This window comes from Lepisma saccharinum, chromosome 1 (genome assembly GCF_977018435.1).
Source record: "Lepisma saccharinum chromosome 1, izLepSacc3.1, whole genome shotgun sequence".
Lineage (NCBI taxonomy): Eukaryota > Metazoa > Arthropoda > Insecta > Zygentoma > Lepismatidae > Lepisma > Lepisma saccharinum.
In genome coordinates this window covers 54,860,205-54,880,301 of record NC_139229.1, presented here as the reverse complement: position 1 = coordinate 54,880,301, position 20,097 = coordinate 54,860,205, and the positions used below count along the sequence as shown (strand labels likewise).

The following is a 20,097-nucleotide window of genomic DNA, read 5'->3' as shown; positions in this document are numbered from 1 at the left end:
TTCTGCACTTGTAGGACATTTTAAAGCACTAGGACCAACGGCGTGCCAAGTAAAGTTTTGGGGGTGAGGGACTTTTCAAAGCGTTCCAGTATAACCTATACTCTATCTCGGGAATGTCTGGAGCAAGCTAACGAAAAAAGTATCTGCGCAAACATAGGAGTCGACCAGTGAACGCGTGAAGGGGGGAAGCGAGTGCATGAAGACGAAAATGCGGCTTCAGCTACCAGCTGTTAGCAGCAGCGCGTTCTGCTTCGCTCCACCCACTGGCTTTCGCCCCTTCTCTGTCTTTATGCGTGGCCTTGCCCCACAGATTCCCGGCACGGAGTATATATGCGATAAGGAGAGACAGTTTGACGTTCCTTCTTTGGACACTTAAAGCGCGCACATTTGAACAAATATAAAATGGAATTATACCCCGGCCGGTTCAAATCCGGGAACTTTTCTAACGTTGGAAGCGGCCCCGGCGCCCACCCAGCGTCGAATAACATGGGTACCTGGGGGAAACCCTGGGGGGTAAAGGAGGTCAGGGGCGTGATGCGGATCACATCACCCCCACTCATGACCGGATCAAGAAAGTGTGGGGCGTTACCCCCACACCCCTATATGCTATGCACAGGGGAGAACTTTACCTTTTTTTTTTTACCTTATAACACCATTAAGCCTTGTTTCCATGATATGAAAAACTAAATATGCTGACCAAGGCAGTAATTTATTTTATTAATTATTTTATTTTGTACTTGATACAGAGTCTGAAGAAGACCTTTCTAGAAGGTTGAAACCTTACGTTTAGTTTATGTTTTTAATAAAATAAATTACTGCCTTGGTCAGCATATTTATTTTTTCATGGAATTATACTTTACTTCTGCGCAGCACTCCATTTTTTTATATAATAATGGCAGGCCTATCCAAGTTTATTGCAATATGGTTGAATGATGTAAAGAAAATAGTGCAATTAATAGATAACGGAATACTTTGATTCTTGTTCTAAGGCCACACTTTATGCAAAGATCGGGACTGGACCTACAGCTTAAAATGGGATCAGAATCAGTGTGCAATGTTGCTCCACCGATTATCGAACCCAGGACCTGTGGGTTATAAGTCGACGACGGTATCACGGCGTCATTGGGGAGGCCTTAACGGAATACTAGTAGAGGAACGAGTTTATAGTATCATATTAAAATAGTAAACAATAAAACACATTTACTGCAAAATACAACTACACCGTAAAGATGGCGGTGTCTTGGTAGTAACAGTTATATCGCTTTTGAACATTTGAAACCTAATTATTACACCACACATTTGTGCAGCATATATTCTTGATTCAGTATTAAAATACAACCTCTGACAATAAAGTTCGGTGAATGATCCTGAATATCGAAAGTAGACGAATTCTTAATGAAACCTACCTTACTGTCCTTCGAAGTAGTCCCCTCCCATGGCTATGCACCGTTGAGAACGGCTGTACATGTCCTGGAAACTTTTAGAAAAGTCTTTTTTTGGGATGGTGTTCAAGACCCTCGTCACGTTCCGTTGGATGTCCGGAATATCCTCAAATCTCTGACCTTTCAAAGCGATTTTGAGGCGTGGGAAGAGAAAGATATCTGGAGGATTCAGATCCAAATTTCTTGCAATGCATTGCTACAGAGGATGAGAGCTGGTGTGTGAGGTACGACCCTGAAACGAAACACCAAAGCATGGAATGGCGTTCTCCTGCATCACCCCGTCGGAAGAAGGCCAAGGCGGAAAAATTGTTGTTCCCTCCGGCAGGAATTCCTTGTGGATCATACCATCACTGTCAAAGAAAGTGATAAGCATCCTCTTGATGCGTGATTTTTACGCCTTGACCTTCTTCCGGCGGGGTGATGCAGGAGAACGCCATTCCATGCTTTGGTATTTCGTTTCAGGGTCGTACCTCACACACCAGCTCTCATCCTCTGTAGCAATGCATTGCAAGAAATTTGGATCTGAATCCTCCAGATTTCTTTCTCTTCCCACACCTCAAAATCGCTTTGAAAGGTCAGAGATTTGAGGATATTCCGGACATCCAACGGAACGTGACGAGGATCTTGAACACCATCCCGAAAGAAGACTTTTCTAAAAGTTTCAAGGACATGTACAGCCGTTCTCAACGGTGCATAGCCATGGGAGGGGACTACTTCGAAGGACAGTAAGATAGGTTTCATTAAGAATTCGTCTACTTTCGATATTCAGGATCATTCACCGAACTTTATTGTCAGAGGTTGTATGATATATATGTGGTATTTTTCTGCAAGAAAATCATTAAGAAAAACATGAAGAAATTCAGAAGGATGTTTTAGGTAGACTTAATAAAGATGAGTTTAAGAAAAATGCTTGAGTCGCCAATATTACACATCTTGAAAATTGAAAATGCAACAAAGGAAATAATGATTTCTTTGAATTAACAAAATACGTTTGGTTAAGGATTTTGGTAACAACAAACGAAATAATTGGTAACCTTTACTAAATTTGGTAATTTTTACCAAAACATTTTGACAATTTTGACCAAAATTTTTAGTAACCAAACAAATTTGCACGATTACTAAATTAATTTGATTCTGATGAACAATCATTTATTTTTCGCTATTTAAGCAAATGTTTGTTCAGTGGAAACTAATTTTTGGTTATTACAAATAAACTTTTTTCTATGTGAAAGTATTCACAATTTTATATAATATTGAACATAAAATAACCCATTATTGACACTCACCCAGTGAAAGTATTTTGAAGAGATTTCATTTACTGTAGGCTATGTTGAATTTTTAATATTCGTCTAATACACTGTAGTCATTATTCTTATTCTTATTTTTGCAGGTCAAGCTGGAGTGAATCAGCTTGGAGGGGTGTTTGTTAATGGACGCCCGTTGCCTGATTGCGTCCGTCGCCGCATCGTCGAGTTGGCGCTGATGGGCGTCAGGCCTTGCGACATATCACGGCAGCTTCTCGTCTCTCACGGTTGCGTCTCCAAAATACTCACCAGGTTCTACGAGACCGGGTCAATCAGACCAGGGTCCATCGGTGGAAGCAAAACGAAGGTATGTCGATCTTCTAAAGCTAGATGCCGATTTCATTAAGGCTATCTTATACCCTGTGCACCCCGTCTCTCAAGGCCGTGTAAGCTTACGGAGTAATTTGGTCACAATTATCTCGAAAACCAGTGCATAAAAAGTTTCTTGAATTTTACCTGAGTACTCGAAAAGAGTGTTTCTATAAAACTGTTGTTTCAAATTTTCATTTACTGCTTACTAAATAAGGTCAATTGGCTAAGTGTACACTTTCAGAAATATGAATAGCCTCTTGATTTGTGGTGCTTCTTTACTATAGGAAACCAGTAATAGCAAAGTTCACACGAGTGTATAACTTCTTTTTATACTCTGAAAGCTACTATTTTTACCGCCAAAACGCGTTATTTAGTTTAAACTACGTGAATAAAGCAGCCAATCACTTGCAGTACATATCGATGAAGCGCTATCCGATTGCTTCTTTCATTGGCCAGAATAGGTAACAGTTATCATGAAGGCTAAAGCAGGAAATGTAAATTATATTTTGAACAATGGCGTACCAATGATCTTCGCAAGGTAGAGATGTAATTGTAAGTGAGGGGTTTTACTCTCTTCTTCATTTTGTTTTAGCACATAGTTCTATATTTTAAAATCTTTTCCAGTAAATGGCGTTATTTTTTAAGAGCAATTCGGTCACAATGAGGTTATAATCCTTACCAATTTCTAAACTTCTTTCTGGTATTTGATATTGAGGCGCAGTTATGCTTAATCCATGTTCATGATAACTAGAAAACAAGGTAGCAAATCTCGTATATATGTACGTACTTATGTCGGAGACAAAAAGGGGAACTAAAGTGTGTGTGTGTCACTTGTGCGAGGGGCATTAAATGCAATAACTGCAGAACTTCAAACTTACATGTCTATTCCATGGATGGCCTATTTAAATTGAATGTAACTGACTATAAGCTTCCCATATCCATGAGGTACGGTATGTTTCAGCTCAAGTAATAACTGGATAGGTCCTCTAAATGTGCCTAACACACTTAGGGGAGGTTGCTGAGGATCATACTCCCCTTTTGGCTCAGAAACCCTAGAAAAAAGGAGCGTCAATGTAGGAAATTGAAGGCAAACCCTTACGAAATATATTTTAGGAAACGTATTGACATCAGTTATATTCTCTGTCTGCTGTAAGAACGAATTCAATGAAAACAAATACACTTGCCTACTCAGATATTCTATTGGTTGTTAAAAGGTCAGTTGTGCAGGAATCATGCGTAAATTAATATAGCGCTTGCAAAAAAGCCGTAGCTGCTAAATTGAAGTTGTGGAACCTTATATTACGAGTTGTGGTGGAAAAAAGTTCCCCCCCATAAGACTTTAATGGCAGTGAATAATACCGGAAAGGTAGGCAACACACATTGCACCTTTAGGTGATCGGGTGATTCTGTCTGTCTCAAGAGCAACTCGTCTTTCATGCAATAGCCAACAGACACAAGAAATGTAGATAAGTCACGTGACTTATCAGGTGGAATGTTGTTCGTCAGAATATCGGCTGTTCTCAAGCCAAGTCGCAGAACCGACAAGAGCTACACGTTACATGTCCGAAAATGAATCGCCTAAAAACGTTGAAAGAAACGCTAAAATAATTCTTGCCTTAATTACAAAGGCTACTATACTATATGTACCGCGGTAGCTCGGTTGTTAGGGCGTTTGATTACCATGCGAGAGGTTTGAGTTCGATCCCCGACTGGGGATAATTGGAATTTTGTCCACCTGTTCAAGTGGCTCCGGCGCCAACCCAGCGTCGTATAAAGTGTGTACCTGTAAGAAACTCGGGGATGGGGGGAAAAGGCGGCCAGGGGCGTGGTGCTGATCACATTATCCCCACCTTCGGCCGTAACAAGAAAGTGTGGGACCCTAACTCCGCACCCTTTACACGCCTTCATGGCTTGGTGAAAGCACAAGGTAGCACTTTGCTTTTTCATTTACTATATACATCCCGATTTTGTCGGAACAGAACTTTCTATCTAATCTCTACGTGGACTTTCTTCCAAGTTCCGTACGACGGCAGTTATCCTGTGTGTGGGTGGGGGGGGGGGTGGCGGGAGAGGGGGGGGTATAATTCAAACATGTGAGGTCATCCTTTTCCCACTACTCCATTGTCCGATCTTTCGTATCCAAAATAACTCTCAATTCCACACATTGAAAATGTATCACTTCCTACATCTTAGCATGTAAATATCTAGCAGCAAAGTAATGTGTAGGCACATAGTGGTTCGGATCCCACTTTATACTGTAGGTGCATTCCCGATTAGTCTTACTGTGCATAAAGTGGACTTAAGACACCAAATCAACCAACCAACACAATCCCGTTATTGTCCAGATTATCAAATTAGAACCTTCGTCGCGAATAACATAAGCAGGAATGTGAAATTACCGAACAGAAACAGAACCTAAAACCTACAGCGGATATATTGGATTAAGTCGACGATATGCACGAGTTCTGAAATAAAGAATAATACGAAAGTTGAAGGACCTCGATACACACACAGTTTTCCTCCCCCTCCCCTCAATGGTAAGCAACCCTTCTTGCAGAGAAGCCTTTACGTAGGCCTTCAAGGCCACGACGAGAAAGTGTTCTACATGCAATGACGGGACCAAAACATATGTCTAGTTTGATATGAAAGCTGTGTTCCTCCTTATATCGTACGTCATTGATAACAGGTACATGTGACTTTTAACTCTAGTTTCGTAGAGCAGACGCCTGTTTGCCATCCTTTGGTTCAGTGACCTTCGCTCGTAGTTAGCAAGAGTGAATGGCTCACTGATACCTGTTGCCCGTGATCTTATACAAGAATAGATATTTCGTTAGCAGTCTGTAAGTATTGTTTCACCTGCAGTTATATCATTTAACGTTCGAATAGTTTCCTAATGGTTACGTTATTTATAAATTAGTTCTCGAGAGTAAGATTTCTATCTATTTGCATGGGGGGGGGGTATACGGCCTGCATGTATTATTTTTTCCCTGAAACAAGAAGAAATTCGACGACGCAAAAAGAGTCGTATAAGAGTAGTTAACAAAAAGAAAGAAGAACACGAAAATGTAAATGTTGAAATAAATTATTGTATAGATCGAGTGAATAACATTTTGTCACGGGTTATCCTCGATGGCGTAATGATAACGTCGTCACCTTGTAATCAAGGGATCCCGGGTTCGATACACTGTGGAGGTACGCAGTGGTTCGTATCCCATTTTAAACTGAAGGTCCAGTGGCGATTAGCTTATCTGTGCACAAAACAAAAACTAAAATAATAAATTGTCACAGTGTAATAAAATTTCATGTTCAACCATATACGAAAAAAAAATAATGATTTATTCCATATTGGGAGTTCAAATCTGTAGCATCTAACCAACACAATTATGGATCGTAACATGTTTTCTCAGATTCATTTAAATTATACATGTATGATAAAATAACAGAAGTAGAGGAAAGATAAAGCCAAGCGAAACACGGATGCCTTCTTCAGAATTTCAAATCTCGTTACGTAAGGTTCTGGGTTGAAGTCCTGGGCAGACATGACTTTCTTGTTCTTGCCCTTTTATCTGCTTTATTTAATCATAAACCGTCGTCATGGTTTACCTACAGGGGAAGAATAATGACAATAATTGCCAATACAAAGCCAATAACAAACAGAACAACAACTCAATTAGGGAGATGTCAAGAAAGAAACAATAATTGACAGTGTTTCTCTCGGTTTCTTGAATTGAAAATTGCTCTCCCGTTCTCGGTTTCGACTAGTTAAATATAGAAATCGAAAACGTATGTGATGATACATATATTTCGTATATTCCGGTTTTGTAGGAGATTTCGTGAGAGATGAAATAAGTACTCTTCGATCATGTTTATTTTTTATTATTTTTGTTACGTAACATCACTTTTCTTCCTAGTCGCGGACGAGTGACCATTACGTGAAATTAATGACGAAATACTCAAACACCTGTGACAAGGACGGTACTCAAACCCAGGAACTTTGGTGACGAGATCGAATGTCGACCACTTAATGAGTTTGCCCACCGAGCTTAATGTTGTTTGTGCCAGGTAATTCGTAATAACTGTCAATATCCCACATTCATTATCATTTGTTACATAATTTATCTAATGATGTGATTAAGCTGAAGTTAAAGAATTAGTGGAAAGGCAAGATTGAATATCTCTGATGTTACTTCGTGCCAAATAATCTGAAGTAATATTATGATATGTATATATGAATAATATAATACGTGCCTTTGCCATTCCATTGATTGATCCCAATTGCGCACACAAAATATGGTATAATGTCCACTCCAAACCGATCTCCGTGGCGGAGAGGTTAGCACAGCGCTACGACGGCATGGGCCGCCGGTTCGAATGTCGGCTTGGCCAAGGGTGTTCTTGGTGCGTGTCCCTTCATCAATTTCATCATTTCATCACTCATTACTCATCTTCATCGTCGCTATTTGCCAAAAGGGAAAGAATAGCGACACTAAATAACAAACATCCAATCAAATAGAACATCTTCACCGATTTAATTCTATACCGTACCAAATTCTCACTTTATTACAGCATCTTACTTTATATTACAGCATCTCAATTGTTTTCCGATTTGATGACAATTGGAATGTTGTTTTGTGCAGTTGATTGTGCATTCTTTCGTTGTTTGGATTGTTTAATTAACGTCGCATTAATTAGTTTTAGACCAATCGTGCCAGAGGGAATCGAGAGCACAAAGGAAGGGGAAAAGACAAGATAGAGACCACGGCTCTCTTTAAAGGTAGCATTCCGTGAATACGACTGAAGTGACTGCAGAGTACAAGTATGCCTATCTTGTGCAGCTGTTGTTTTGCGTGGTCTTCCTTCTCTGGGCCTATCTCCTATTGAATGGGTCTCCTGGAATTTTTACTACACTCTAGATACGTCACTTTGATTACAACCTACCCTATGTGCTACGTCCACTTGCTTCATACCTTCCTGTAGTAGAGTCACTATTCTGATTCTATCCACTGCCGAAAGTGTGTATCGTGGCATTTCTAAAATGTAAACCCACACCATGACAACCATTACAACCTTCCTTGAGACGTTCAGTGCTTTATACTCCCCCTTCTCACGAACTCCGACACAATCGGTGGGTGAATCACGAGGTAAAAATGTGAAACATGCTTCAAAACCCGTCCACAGACATGTACCTGCTCTTTTGTGTTGAATTGGCCTTCGGTTTATGTGTGAACTTCAAAAATATGGAGATTTGTGGCGTCAGTGATGCAGAATATGAAAAACTTGCAATATGCAAAACTTTTTTTTTTGACCAGTATACTTTCTCTGACGTAGAGCTACGACCAATATATTCATGAAAAAATAACAGCAGAACTAACACGCAGGAAAGAAACTATTTCTCGGAAGTTATGGGGCTTTGTTTGCATTAAATTGAATCTTACAGTGGATTGAGAATAGTAATAATTTATACCAATAGCACCTTAGTCCGGTGTGTGAGGTCCCCCCTTGGTCGCAGACGGCGTTAGGCTGTGCAATATTAATTTATGGAAGTAGATGACGATATTGGCCATTTCGGAGGTACGTTTCCTTCACGTGACGACAGCAGTGGCGACAATTGGGTTCGAAAACCGGGGGGGGGGCAAGGTGTCAAAACTAGGGGGCAAAGACAGTATATTTCCCTTTGTAGATAAGGTTTAGCATGATGCGGGTTCAAAAGTGGCAAAAAGTTTGTGGGGGTGGGGCTGCATCGCCTAATCGCCGCCATTGGACGACAGGTGGATGAAACATCCAACCGTATGATCATAGCTCTCACATATCCCTTGCAGATTTATACGTCGTGCACATTCTTGCAACGCTTCCGAAGATTGATTGATTGCTTGAGTTGGTGTTTTAAGTCTACTGTATGCACAGTAAGGCTAATCGGGACTGGACCTACAGTTTAGAGTGGAATCCGAACCACTATGTGCCTCCACCGGGAATCGAACCCGGGACCCCTTGATTACAAGGCGACGATGCTACCACTGCGCCATCGGGAGGCTCTGCTTTCGAAGAAAGAGAGAATGCAATTGCGTATGGTTTCGCGCTACAAATAAGCCAGGAAGAACTGTACAGTACGGCGAGTGCAATTCTCTCGAAAATTACTTCTCTTCTTTTACACACTATTCATCATCACATCACCTTTACCCTTCTTACTTTCCCCACAGCCCGCGAGAAACACCAGCCGTCCGATAAAACCGCTCGTTAATGTCAACAATGCACTGGAATGGTGGGGAAACCAGTTTTATAACAAATTAATACTTTGCGAAAGGTGAAGGTTAACTGCAGCCCTGTGCATGCATGTAGTAATCAAAGGGATTACATGCAATTAAGATTTCAGCAGATACCTTGCAACATTAATCCTGCTGTGAAGGCACCATAACGCAGTTTTGGATGGAACAAAAAGTTCCACAAATTCCGTTAGGATAAATAATAATAAAACAAAGGCAATGGAATAGCAAGACAAAAAGTACAACTTCTTGAAGATTTTATGCCTCCCCGATGGCGCGGTAGCGATGTCGCCTTGTAATCGATACCCTGGGGATCGGATCCCACTTTAAACTGTAGGTCCAGTCCCGATTAGCCTATCCGTGCATAAAGTAGACTTAAAAATATTTATGTGTAATTTGTTCATAATAAAATTTCCAGCAGAAATCAACTGTAAAAGTAACTTACAGCTACTTTCAAAGTAACTGTAACCGAGTTACTTTTTACAATGAGTATAACTAAAAGGTCTCGAAAGCCATAAAACAGAGGCGATGGGAGTCGATGCGCTTACCACGAGTCACCCTTCGAAAAGTCACTTAGTAGGACCTGGCCCTCAGAGAGCTGTTGCGTCACGGAGTTGTTAAATATAACTGTAACTTAGTCACTTTTTTAATCAAGAAACTGTAACTCAGTTATCCTTGGAATCAAGTGACTATAACTATAACCCAGTAACTTCTTGAATCAAGTAACTGTAACCAGATACTTTTTGAATCTACTAACTGTATCCGTAACCCAGATACTTTTTGAATGAAGTAACTGTAACTCAGTTACTTTTTGAATCAAGTAACTATAACTGTAACTCAGTTACTTTTTGAATCAAGTAACTGTGACTGTAACTTACCTTTTGAATCAAGTAACTATAACTGTAACTCAGTTACGTTTTGAATCGAGTAACTATAACTGTAACTCGGTTACTTTTTGAATCAAGTAACTATAACTGTAGCTCAGTTACTTTCTGAATTAAGTAACTATAACTGTAACTCAGTTACTTTTGGAATCAAATAACTGTAACTGTATTTTTTTAATTCAGTAACTGTAACTCAGTTACTTTTTGAATTCAGTAACTGTAACTCAGTTAATTTTGAATCAAGTAACTATAACTGTAACTCAGTTACTTTTTACAAGTAACACTTGCTCATAAGTACCTAAATATTTACAGCACTGCAAAAGTTGAAGAACTGGATACATGTGTTTCATTGATGCCTGTAATTCCACCATCAGTTCCTGTTACATAATCCTGCCACGCCCTCTCCCTTTAGTCTGCACCGCAGCTGCCGTTTTATCTCTTAATACATATTATTTCCTTCAACTTGTCCCAATGGTTAACAAGATAATATTGATCTCCAACGTCCTCCAAAAAATCACAGATGAAGAAGTCCTGTTAAATGGAGCTGCCGATGCCAACAGCTACTTCCGACCTGCTGGGCGAGGTTTTTGTAGCTGTGTGTTAGAGATTGCCGACAACGATGATGGAAGTATAATTGCGCATATCCTTAGGTTACCTATCTCCTGTAACGTATGGTCTTCCATCTTTTTTATTACCAAGAGCAAGATAAAGTTATCTCTTAGCAGGTTTGGATAGAGTATTTCTGCGATGCCTCAAAATGGATTGTTGAGATCTTTGACGCTAATAATAGTATACCAGCTATCCGCTCTTGTTATTATATCAATTAAGAACCACACTGACAAAAACGTAGTCCTTGGTGCGATATTTCACTCGAAAGAGTTGTGCACTATCACTGTAAGACCTTTCAGAAAGAAGGTTGAGCTCCAAACTTACTTGACACACTGTTAAAAGATACCGTACAATTGTGTTAAGTTTTAACAGTGGTGGTCTATAGTCGGTGGAGTGTCTGAGTGCCAAGTAGAAGACCCAGGTTTGATTCTCGGCGTGGGTGATCTAAGGTCAGATTTTTCCCGGCCTTGTCCCTGCATTAGCGCCTCCGGGGTTCACCCAGCCCAGGCGCGGAACCACTGGGAGGGCGATAGGGGCGACAGCCCCTCCCAACTGCCAGGTTTTCGTATATATTATTATACCTAATATGAATATTCTGTATTGTATCACCAAGTTTAACAGACTGTAGATAATTTTTAAAGTTTCATTTAAGTCTACGTTATGGTCCTGATTGGCTAATCGGAACTGGACCTACAGTTTAAATTTGGATCCGAAGCACCGTGCAGTATGCCTCGAAAATGGATCGAACCGGAGATCCCTTGAGAGAATAGAATGTTTGTCTCCTTGCTTATTCGCTTTACTTCTCATATCTAATGGTTCAGTTTACCTTGGCGGGGAGAATTTTGATAAGCACATACACTAATAATGATCTAATCCAGCCCCTGGACCCTTATGTTTTCCGAAAAAACACCTACATCTCTTCATTTTACAGTGTATGTGACTTCTAACACCAATGTTTGTTTTCAGTCCACTTTATGCACAGATAGCTGGATAGTTGGATCTAAACCACAATGTGCCTCCACCGAGTATCGAATCCAGGACCTGTTGATTACAAGACGAATACGTTAGCACAAAGCTATCGGGGAGACCATAACACCAATACGAAAAAAAATACACAGTTGGCGGCAATAAAAAATGGGACACGTAGATCGTAAAATACTGGGTTCCTGCAATATGTTGCCTAACTGTATGTAAGTAGACTGATAAGTAGACCTTGGATTTTTAGGTTCTAAAAACTTCCTGAATACAACCATTATAAACAAAATTTCACAAGAACCGTAAGAAATTTTAATAGGGAGGCCTAGCTATATACGTATAACAACCAAATATTACTTTTCTCACCAAATTTTAACTTCTTTACATCACTTTCAAAATTATCTACAAATTATTTCAATACTTTGCTTGTGATGTTAGCAAAAGTTACTTGTTGATATCGTATCAATCTATAGGATTGTATGTTTATTTTATTAAGTCTCTCTGAACGCTTCAAGTTGACCAGGGCATTCACTTGTTTTTTCTCTCAGCTGTCTCAAGCCTCTTAGGCATGTTTACAATGCATTGTGTTGTGCCATGCAAACCTCCTGAGCATTCAGGAAATAGGTAACACTTCTGGGTTTGGTGTCAGCGGTTTGCATGGTAGCAATTATAATAAACACGATTCGGCGATTCGGCATCGAGGAAGAGCTCGATGGCCAGGGAATATAGAGGTGAGACAAGCTGGGAGGTGACTGGACTTTGGGAATTGAGTTGGTAGAGAGAGGAGGTCAGCAAGGCAGGAGGTCGATAGTGGAAGCACGCTTTGGTCAACAAATTAGAAGCTCACAGAGGACTTCGCTATTTTCATTCAGCTAAGAGACTTCAGTTAGACAGGTAATTATCCTACACCCAGCCATGATACAGGTTCAACGGTTCACAAAATCCAACGAGTTGCCATTGTCTTTTCAGTAGTTTAATTCCTTTGTGTAATTTGTACCTTTCGCATGCCAAGCAATAACTCGTCATGTCAATGACGAGTGGTCTCATCAAGAGGATGAATGATGAGTAGTTTACATCACCCCATCGATTAACTGGTTCAGATCCCTTCATTCTATAGAATGACACGTGGTCGAGGTGCTGGGATTTTCATTTATTTCACCATGAACTAAATGAAAATTGAAATATTAGTTTTATAACCAGTTTTATTCAAACCCACCCCAACGAAAGCTTGACACGTGGATGGAGGTGCTTAGGGCTTTCATCCATTTTTACGGAAATGCGATGAGAAAAGAGTTTGTTAACCAGTTTAGAATTATTCCCCACCCTAAATTTTGACACGTAGTGGAGTGCTAGTTCATTACCCACCCAAAAAATTTTGCTCATTTATTTAGTTTCGTTAGTATGTCCTTGCCATATTTTATTTTGAAAATACATAGGGCTTAAAGCTTTTGCATTTATGGGGGGAGAAGAAGTTATTGGTGCCATGATAGATGTCGAGCTTTCACCTTGCTGATGAACTCGACGAAACATTAGATCAATTGTTAGATATAGCACGAGGGACTACAAGTTTTAATTTAGATGTCAGCAGTCCAGCTGCAAGTTCCACCCCCAAATTTAAACGTAGCCCAATTTTAACTAGACGCCTTCAGCGAGAATTATTGGAAAAACAGAGATGTGAACCACAATTAGAGCAACAGGATCAGGATTTTAGAGATTTAGACCAAACACAATTCGCAACAATGGCTCAGTCGCAGTTTGTTCCCCCAACTATTTTAGAGGGTATCCCATTTCAGGGGATAGCCGGGGAGGACGTTTCAAAATTTTTAGATAAAGTGGATAGCCTTGCCATATTAAATGGATGGAATAATGCCCGTAAACTGGAATTATTTCCAGCCCTTCTGGCCGGGCCAGCATTACGATGGTACCAATCCTGGAAAGATGGTACAGACAATCAGGAAGTTACTTACGAGGAGATACAAAAGAAATTTAAAGACGAATTTACAGGGTCCTTGGATCAACTCCAGATCGAGGAGCAAATTCGATATAGATTACACAAAGAAACTGAGCCAGTTACGAATTATGTTCGGGACAAACAATTACTTCTACTCAAGGCAGACCCCAAAATGAGTATTCAACAACAGATCAAGCAGATCATATTAGGCTTACAGGTGGATTACATGAAAGATATCCACCATAAAGAGTATGAGTCCGTGCATGGTTTGCTTAAGGATTTAAAATCCTTTGAGAAACTCCAATTTTTGATGAGACAGCGCAAGCTGAAGGAATTGAGGTACGAAGAGCAAAGAGAGAGTTTATTCTCTCCTTTGCATAATACACCAGCACTTTCGCAACAGCAGCAGATTTTACTGCAGAGTAACAATCTGGCTACTGCTGAGTCAGCGCAAGCGCGACCCACTTCAGACATTGAGGCAAAATTTAAAGCATTGCAAAAGGAGGTTGAGCAACTTAAGTTATTTAACAATCCTCACAATACCAAAGCTCAAGTCCAGGCTCAGGAAACTGGCCTGGAAGCGAGATTAGCCAGTCTCACTTTGAGATTGAACAGCATGGAGGATCAAAAACAGAACCCTGGCACCGACTCATCTACTCCACAACAATTTAGAGAACCTTTTTATAAGGATAATCATCAGTCAAGTAATAACTATAGAGGCTCTTATCGGGGTAATAATAATAGACGACAATACAACAGGGGGTACAGGAATGGACGTAATAATAATGGTAACAACTCAGATCGCAATAGGCGATATGGAAATACCCAACAATGGCGAGGACGTGGAAACTTCCGCGGACAGAACTCGCGGGGTTCCTCGTCTTCAGCAGGACGAGACCAGGAAAACAGGGAAGAGCAACGGGGGAGACCACGCTGCTCAATTTGTAATTACCCTAATCACACAGCAGCCACTTGTTTTCAGAACACGGAGGCTTTAAACGAACAATGACTGCCCATAGAAGAGACGTATGCGCAGATTTCATTGGTAAACAGATATCAGTCTCTACTTTCCCCTATGAGGAATTAATTTATATTAACGCAGTATTAGGGGGACAACGTCAGAGGTTTCTCGTGGATTCCGGAAGCCAAGTATCCGTCACCAGTGATCGAGGCATTCCTACAACCGCCAAACGTTTCAAAATTCATACGGCCATAAGGGGAGTAGCCAAAGAACAGATTGAAATTAAAGAGATTGTCCTATTAACTTTTGCAATAAACGGCCGCAATTTTACCCATCCTTTTCGGATGATTCCAAATTTTGAACATGGGACAATCCTGGGAAACGATTTCTTAAGAGCGCATAAGGCAAATTTGGATTTTGATCAAAATCGACTCACATTGAGGAGATTTGGTACTCCTCCGCGAAACCAGTTAAGGACGGAACACCGAAAGACCTTTGACGTTTCCATAAAAGTTGCTAGTCTGATCAGGGATTTATATGTGCCGGAATTTGTAACTTCTAGACAAATTAGAATCAAACCTAGATCTCATTTGTGTATTCCTGTCAAATTGACAAATTCTAATAATCAAAATTTAACTTATTTGGAACCAGATTTACAGTTTCAAATGGACACAGGCTTAATGGTGCCTCGAGCCATTGTAAATCCGGAGTCATTTTTAATTTGGATTACTAATCCAAATTCTTACAAAGTTAAAATTAGGAAAGGGGCACGCTTAGGTACCGCAGAGGCATGGCAAAATCCAGTTCCAGCTTCATGTCATATTGCAGACGACGAAGGACCTAACGTTATGGTGACCAAGGAGACTGGCACCGTGACAAAACCAGTGCACGACATTACTAAATTTGACATAAATCCAGCATTAGAACCCGATCAGAAATTGCAACTTAGACAATTATTAGAGAAATATGTAGATGTATTTTCATGGTCTGAGCAAGACATTGGTTGTGCCACCAATTATACGCATCGTATAAAGTTAAAAGACGATTCGGAATTTCACGTCCCAGCCTACCCTATACCAGTTCACCTGCGTAAGGAAATTAACCAGCAAATTGACAACTTGCTAGAAGCAGGGGTCATCAGTCCTACGACATCACCGTACAATTCACCAGTTTTTCTTGTCAAGAAGAAATCAGGAGCTTATCGCATGGTGCAAGATTTTCGATTATTGAATGCCAGGTCCGTTTTCGACGCAGTTTCTATTGGAAACATCTCAGAGATATTGCACAATATGGCCGGTAAGAGCTACTACTGTAGTGCTGACTTGAAACAAGGATTTTTTCAAATACCATTAGAAGAACAATCGAAAAAGTACACTGCCTTTACTATACCAGCCAGGGGACAATTTGCGATGAACTTTACACCTATGGGACATGTGACTTCTCCTGCGGCAATGACCCGATGTGTTCAGCTCGCTACAGCGGGGATGAACGACAATAATTTCGCCTTTTATATCGATGACATGTTTGTTTTTGCCAATACATTTAAGGATATGTTGGTCAATTTAGAGAAAATGTTTCAATGTTTACGATCTGCCGGATTGAAATTGGCTGTACCTAAATGTTCATTTGGATATTATGAGACAATTGCCTTGGGCCACAATGTGGGTAAATATGGTTATCGGATAAGTGATAGAATACTGTCATCCATTAAGAATTATAAAGTTCCCACCACCACGAAGAAGGTTAAAATGTTTTTAGGTCTTTGCAGCTACGTGAGGAAATATGTCAAGAATTTTTCTGATATTGCATCACCATTACAGGGTTTAATTCGTAAGGGCAAGAAATTTACATGGGGTCCTGAACAACAATCGGCATTTGAGAAATTAAAGGAAGCTCTAATTACTGCACCTGTTTTGTTACCGTACGATCCAGCGAAGAACACCAAGGTTTTCACCGATGCTTCATCTCATGCGGTCAGTGGCGTATTAATGCAGCCCAATGCAGAAGGAGAGTACTTGCCATGTGCGTACTGTAGTAGAACGTTGACCGACACTGAAAAAAGATTGAGTGTTATTGAGCAAGAATTAACAGCAATTTTATATGCTTTCAAATCATTTAGATTTTATCTTGTTGGGCGCCATTTTGATTTATACACAGACAACAAAGCAATTACGTACATTAGGACATCCCGTAATTTGAGCTCAAAGCTTCTTCGATGGAGCAACCTTTTGGAGGATTTTTCATTTACACCGATCCATGTTAAAACTACGGAGAATATCGCCGATCCCCTCAGCAGAGAATGTGGAGAAAGCGTAGAGGATGGCAACACTGAAGAGGACATTCCCGAACCCAGGACACTTACTTTATTTGAGGCAAGCACAGATGTCGCAGAACATCAGAGACAGGATTCATTTTTTGGCCCAATTATTAAAGTTTTGGAGGACCCAGACAGGGACGATGGAACATTACCTTTACACATCCAGAGGCAGGTCTATCATCATGTGTTGGAAGATGGATTATTGTATAGACAGCAGAAATTAGGAGCTACTACCAAGAAATTATTATGCATTCCCATGACGTTACGTGATTCTGTCATTGAGACACTCCACGCTTCACCCATAGGAGGTTCTCATCTTGGTTTTACCAAGTGTTACAATGTGGCCTTACCAAGAATTTATTTTCCAAATATGAAGTTATTTATACAGAGGAAAATTAGGGAATGTATAACATGCCAGCAGAATAAACGCCGTCCAGGTCTACCAGCAGGGGAACTGTGCACCTTTCCCGCACAGAAGCCATTCCAGAGGATTTGTCTAGACTTTTCAGGCCCATATCCTCCTTCATCCAATCTTCGTCATCGATACATAATCGCTGCAACAGATTTTGGGACGCGCTATTTAATAGCCAAACCAGTTGCGGATTGCACGGCCAGTACAGCAGCAGAATTTGTGTATGAAGAGATAGTGTTACGCTACGGAGTCCCACAGGATATCTACACGGATCGCGGATCTGCATTTAAATCTAAGCTTTTCCAGGAACTTGGCAATAAATTGGGAATCAACATCAAGTTTTCACCAGTCGGTCTTCATAACTCGATAGGTCTTTCTGAACGCAACCACGGTGTACTGCAGAGTATAATGAAGTGCTATGTTAATTCAAAACATACAGATTGGGTCCAATATTTACAGCCAAGTGTATTTAGTTACAATACTACCAGGAATCAGAATTTGCGGTATAGCCCATTCTTTTTAGTACATGGATTCCAACCTACTTTGCCCTGGGAGCTTGCATTACACACACCAAGCTGTGAAAATGTGGAGAATGATGTACGGTTCCGAGTATTGGAGAAAGCAAGAACCAATGCTACGGATAACTTAGCAAAACGACATGTTGAAGTGAAGAAATATTATGATCAGAAGAGGAAACAGATCAAGTTTCAACCAGGCGATCAAGTATTAATTTTTGACAGCACCCAGAAAATTGGAACCGCACGGTGCTTTTCAGGTATTTATAAAGGCCCAGCCACAGTTATTCAAGAAGAGAATCCCAATACATACCTGGTGGAATTCCAAAACAAGCGCGGAAAGACAGTAGTGGACTCTATTGCCGTCCAGAGACTCAAAAATATTATGCGCCAGATGACGGTGAAGGCGAAGAAAATTTGGCAGGTGAAGATGAAGATCATCAAGAAGACAACGCGGACTCACGCGCGGACAATGGTCACTAAAATTGAAAATTTATATAAGTAACAGGTTTAATATTTTAAATTCACTTGCGTGACATAATAATAATTTATAATAAAATAGCACTAATAATATTAACAATTAAAAGCAGACTTATTATTTAATAATGTGCTTTAGGCACAAAAGTTTTTGCAGTAGGTAATAATACTAGCTCAGCGAATACATCACTAGAATTTTATAGTTACTCTTCAGAGGAAGGTATATGATTATATTAGCAAAGTTTATTTTTAAGCGCCAGTTATGAGAATATTTATATTATATGAATATGTAGACGTCGACGTCAAGATTTTTTTTGCGCTCCAGTTACAAGTATTTTCCTTCGGATATTGGATAGCTACCGATAATCCTGGAAATCCATTCTGCCATCGCAGAATGATTATGAGTAAACCACAACGGTTTTAGTTTTAAAGCTTTGCCACAATAATATGCTAAGCATATTTTAGAATGAGTAGAGAGAATTAAAGATTCTTCAAGTTTTAGTGATGTTAGTATTTTAATGCATTTAAAGACCGCATAAATAATAGTTATTATTTTATTTCAGGTAGTCAGGAGTAAATCAGTCTCAATTTTTTTCTTACCTTGTACCTCAGTACGGTTCGATTGATTTCAAAGTTTTTAAACAAAGTTAACACCTGAAAATAAAATAAGATAAGTTTGCAGTGAAATTTAAAATAAGATAAGTTAACCAGTGCTAATAAATTTAGAGAATAAATAAATTATATTAAATATATAAAGTACGCAGATAAATTGAGCCTAGAGTCAGAAATAATTAAAAGTTGAGTTAAAATATCTACTAATTAGACTAGGCAGGCTTAAAGTACGTGTTAGCTTTGAAGAACTGTTTGTTTCGATTGCCTAAGCAACATGAAAATCATTGCGATTTTAGTTATTTTAAACGGATTACTTCCACACGTAAAAGCTTCTAATTTTATTTATCTGTTGAACAAGTCCTTTGACTATCCTTATAATATAATTACAATTTTATTATTAACAACATTTATTATTAGTATTTTTATAATTTTCATAATCTGTTATTTTCAATGTCACCGCAAGAAATCTATTATTTATGACCATGAGTGTACCAACGAATTACCGTTAAGCAAACTTAATGATTCACCGCCCATTGAGCAGATTTACGACGATATTGCACCGATTGTTGAAGTGGTACCTTTGAAAACAATAAATCCGCCACTGCCGCCTCCATTGCCTCAGTCCATTATTATTCAACCTAGGGTACAAGAAGAAGTTCAAGATGCATCCAGAAATAGTTTAGTCACTAAAGACGACAGTATAGATTTGCCGAAGAATATTTTATCCGTTAAAGATAGAGTTCAGAAATTTGCCGTAAGCAAGGGTCCTAATTTTGTTCCAAACAGTCGCAAAATGGAAAGTGAATTGCCTATTTCACACTGTGTTCAGCCAGTTGTACAAATTAAAGAGTCATTTGCGAATCAGTCACCAGTAAAAGTCGAGAAAGTTTCAAGTGTTACTTTAAAAGCAGAAAGTAAGCCAAATTTTCAGGTTCCCGAACCTGTTGTATCGTTTACAGACCATATTTTCTACGACTTCATGTTCACCTAGAATTTTATATTAATTACGATTTAAATTTTAAGTATAATTCATTTTTACGTTTAATTGTACCTTATGCAAGGTTTA

At 39.6% G+C, this 20,097-nt stretch overlaps 1 protein-coding gene across 3 annotated transcripts in view; it reads left to right on the top strand.

Annotated features, from left to right (window-relative positions):
* The window catches only part of LOC145992306 (uncharacterized), a 183,308-nt gene that overhangs the window by 124,299 nt on the left and 38,912 nt on the right, over positions 1-20,097 (top strand). For all 3 annotated transcript variants that reach the window (XM_083128797.1, XM_083128749.1, XM_083128708.1), the window contains one exon: positions 2,833-3,053. In XM_083128797.1, coding sequence (XP_082984923.1) covers positions 2,833-3,053 — 221 coding nt within the window. The remainder of the gene's footprint in view (positions 1-2,832; positions 3,054-20,097) is intronic.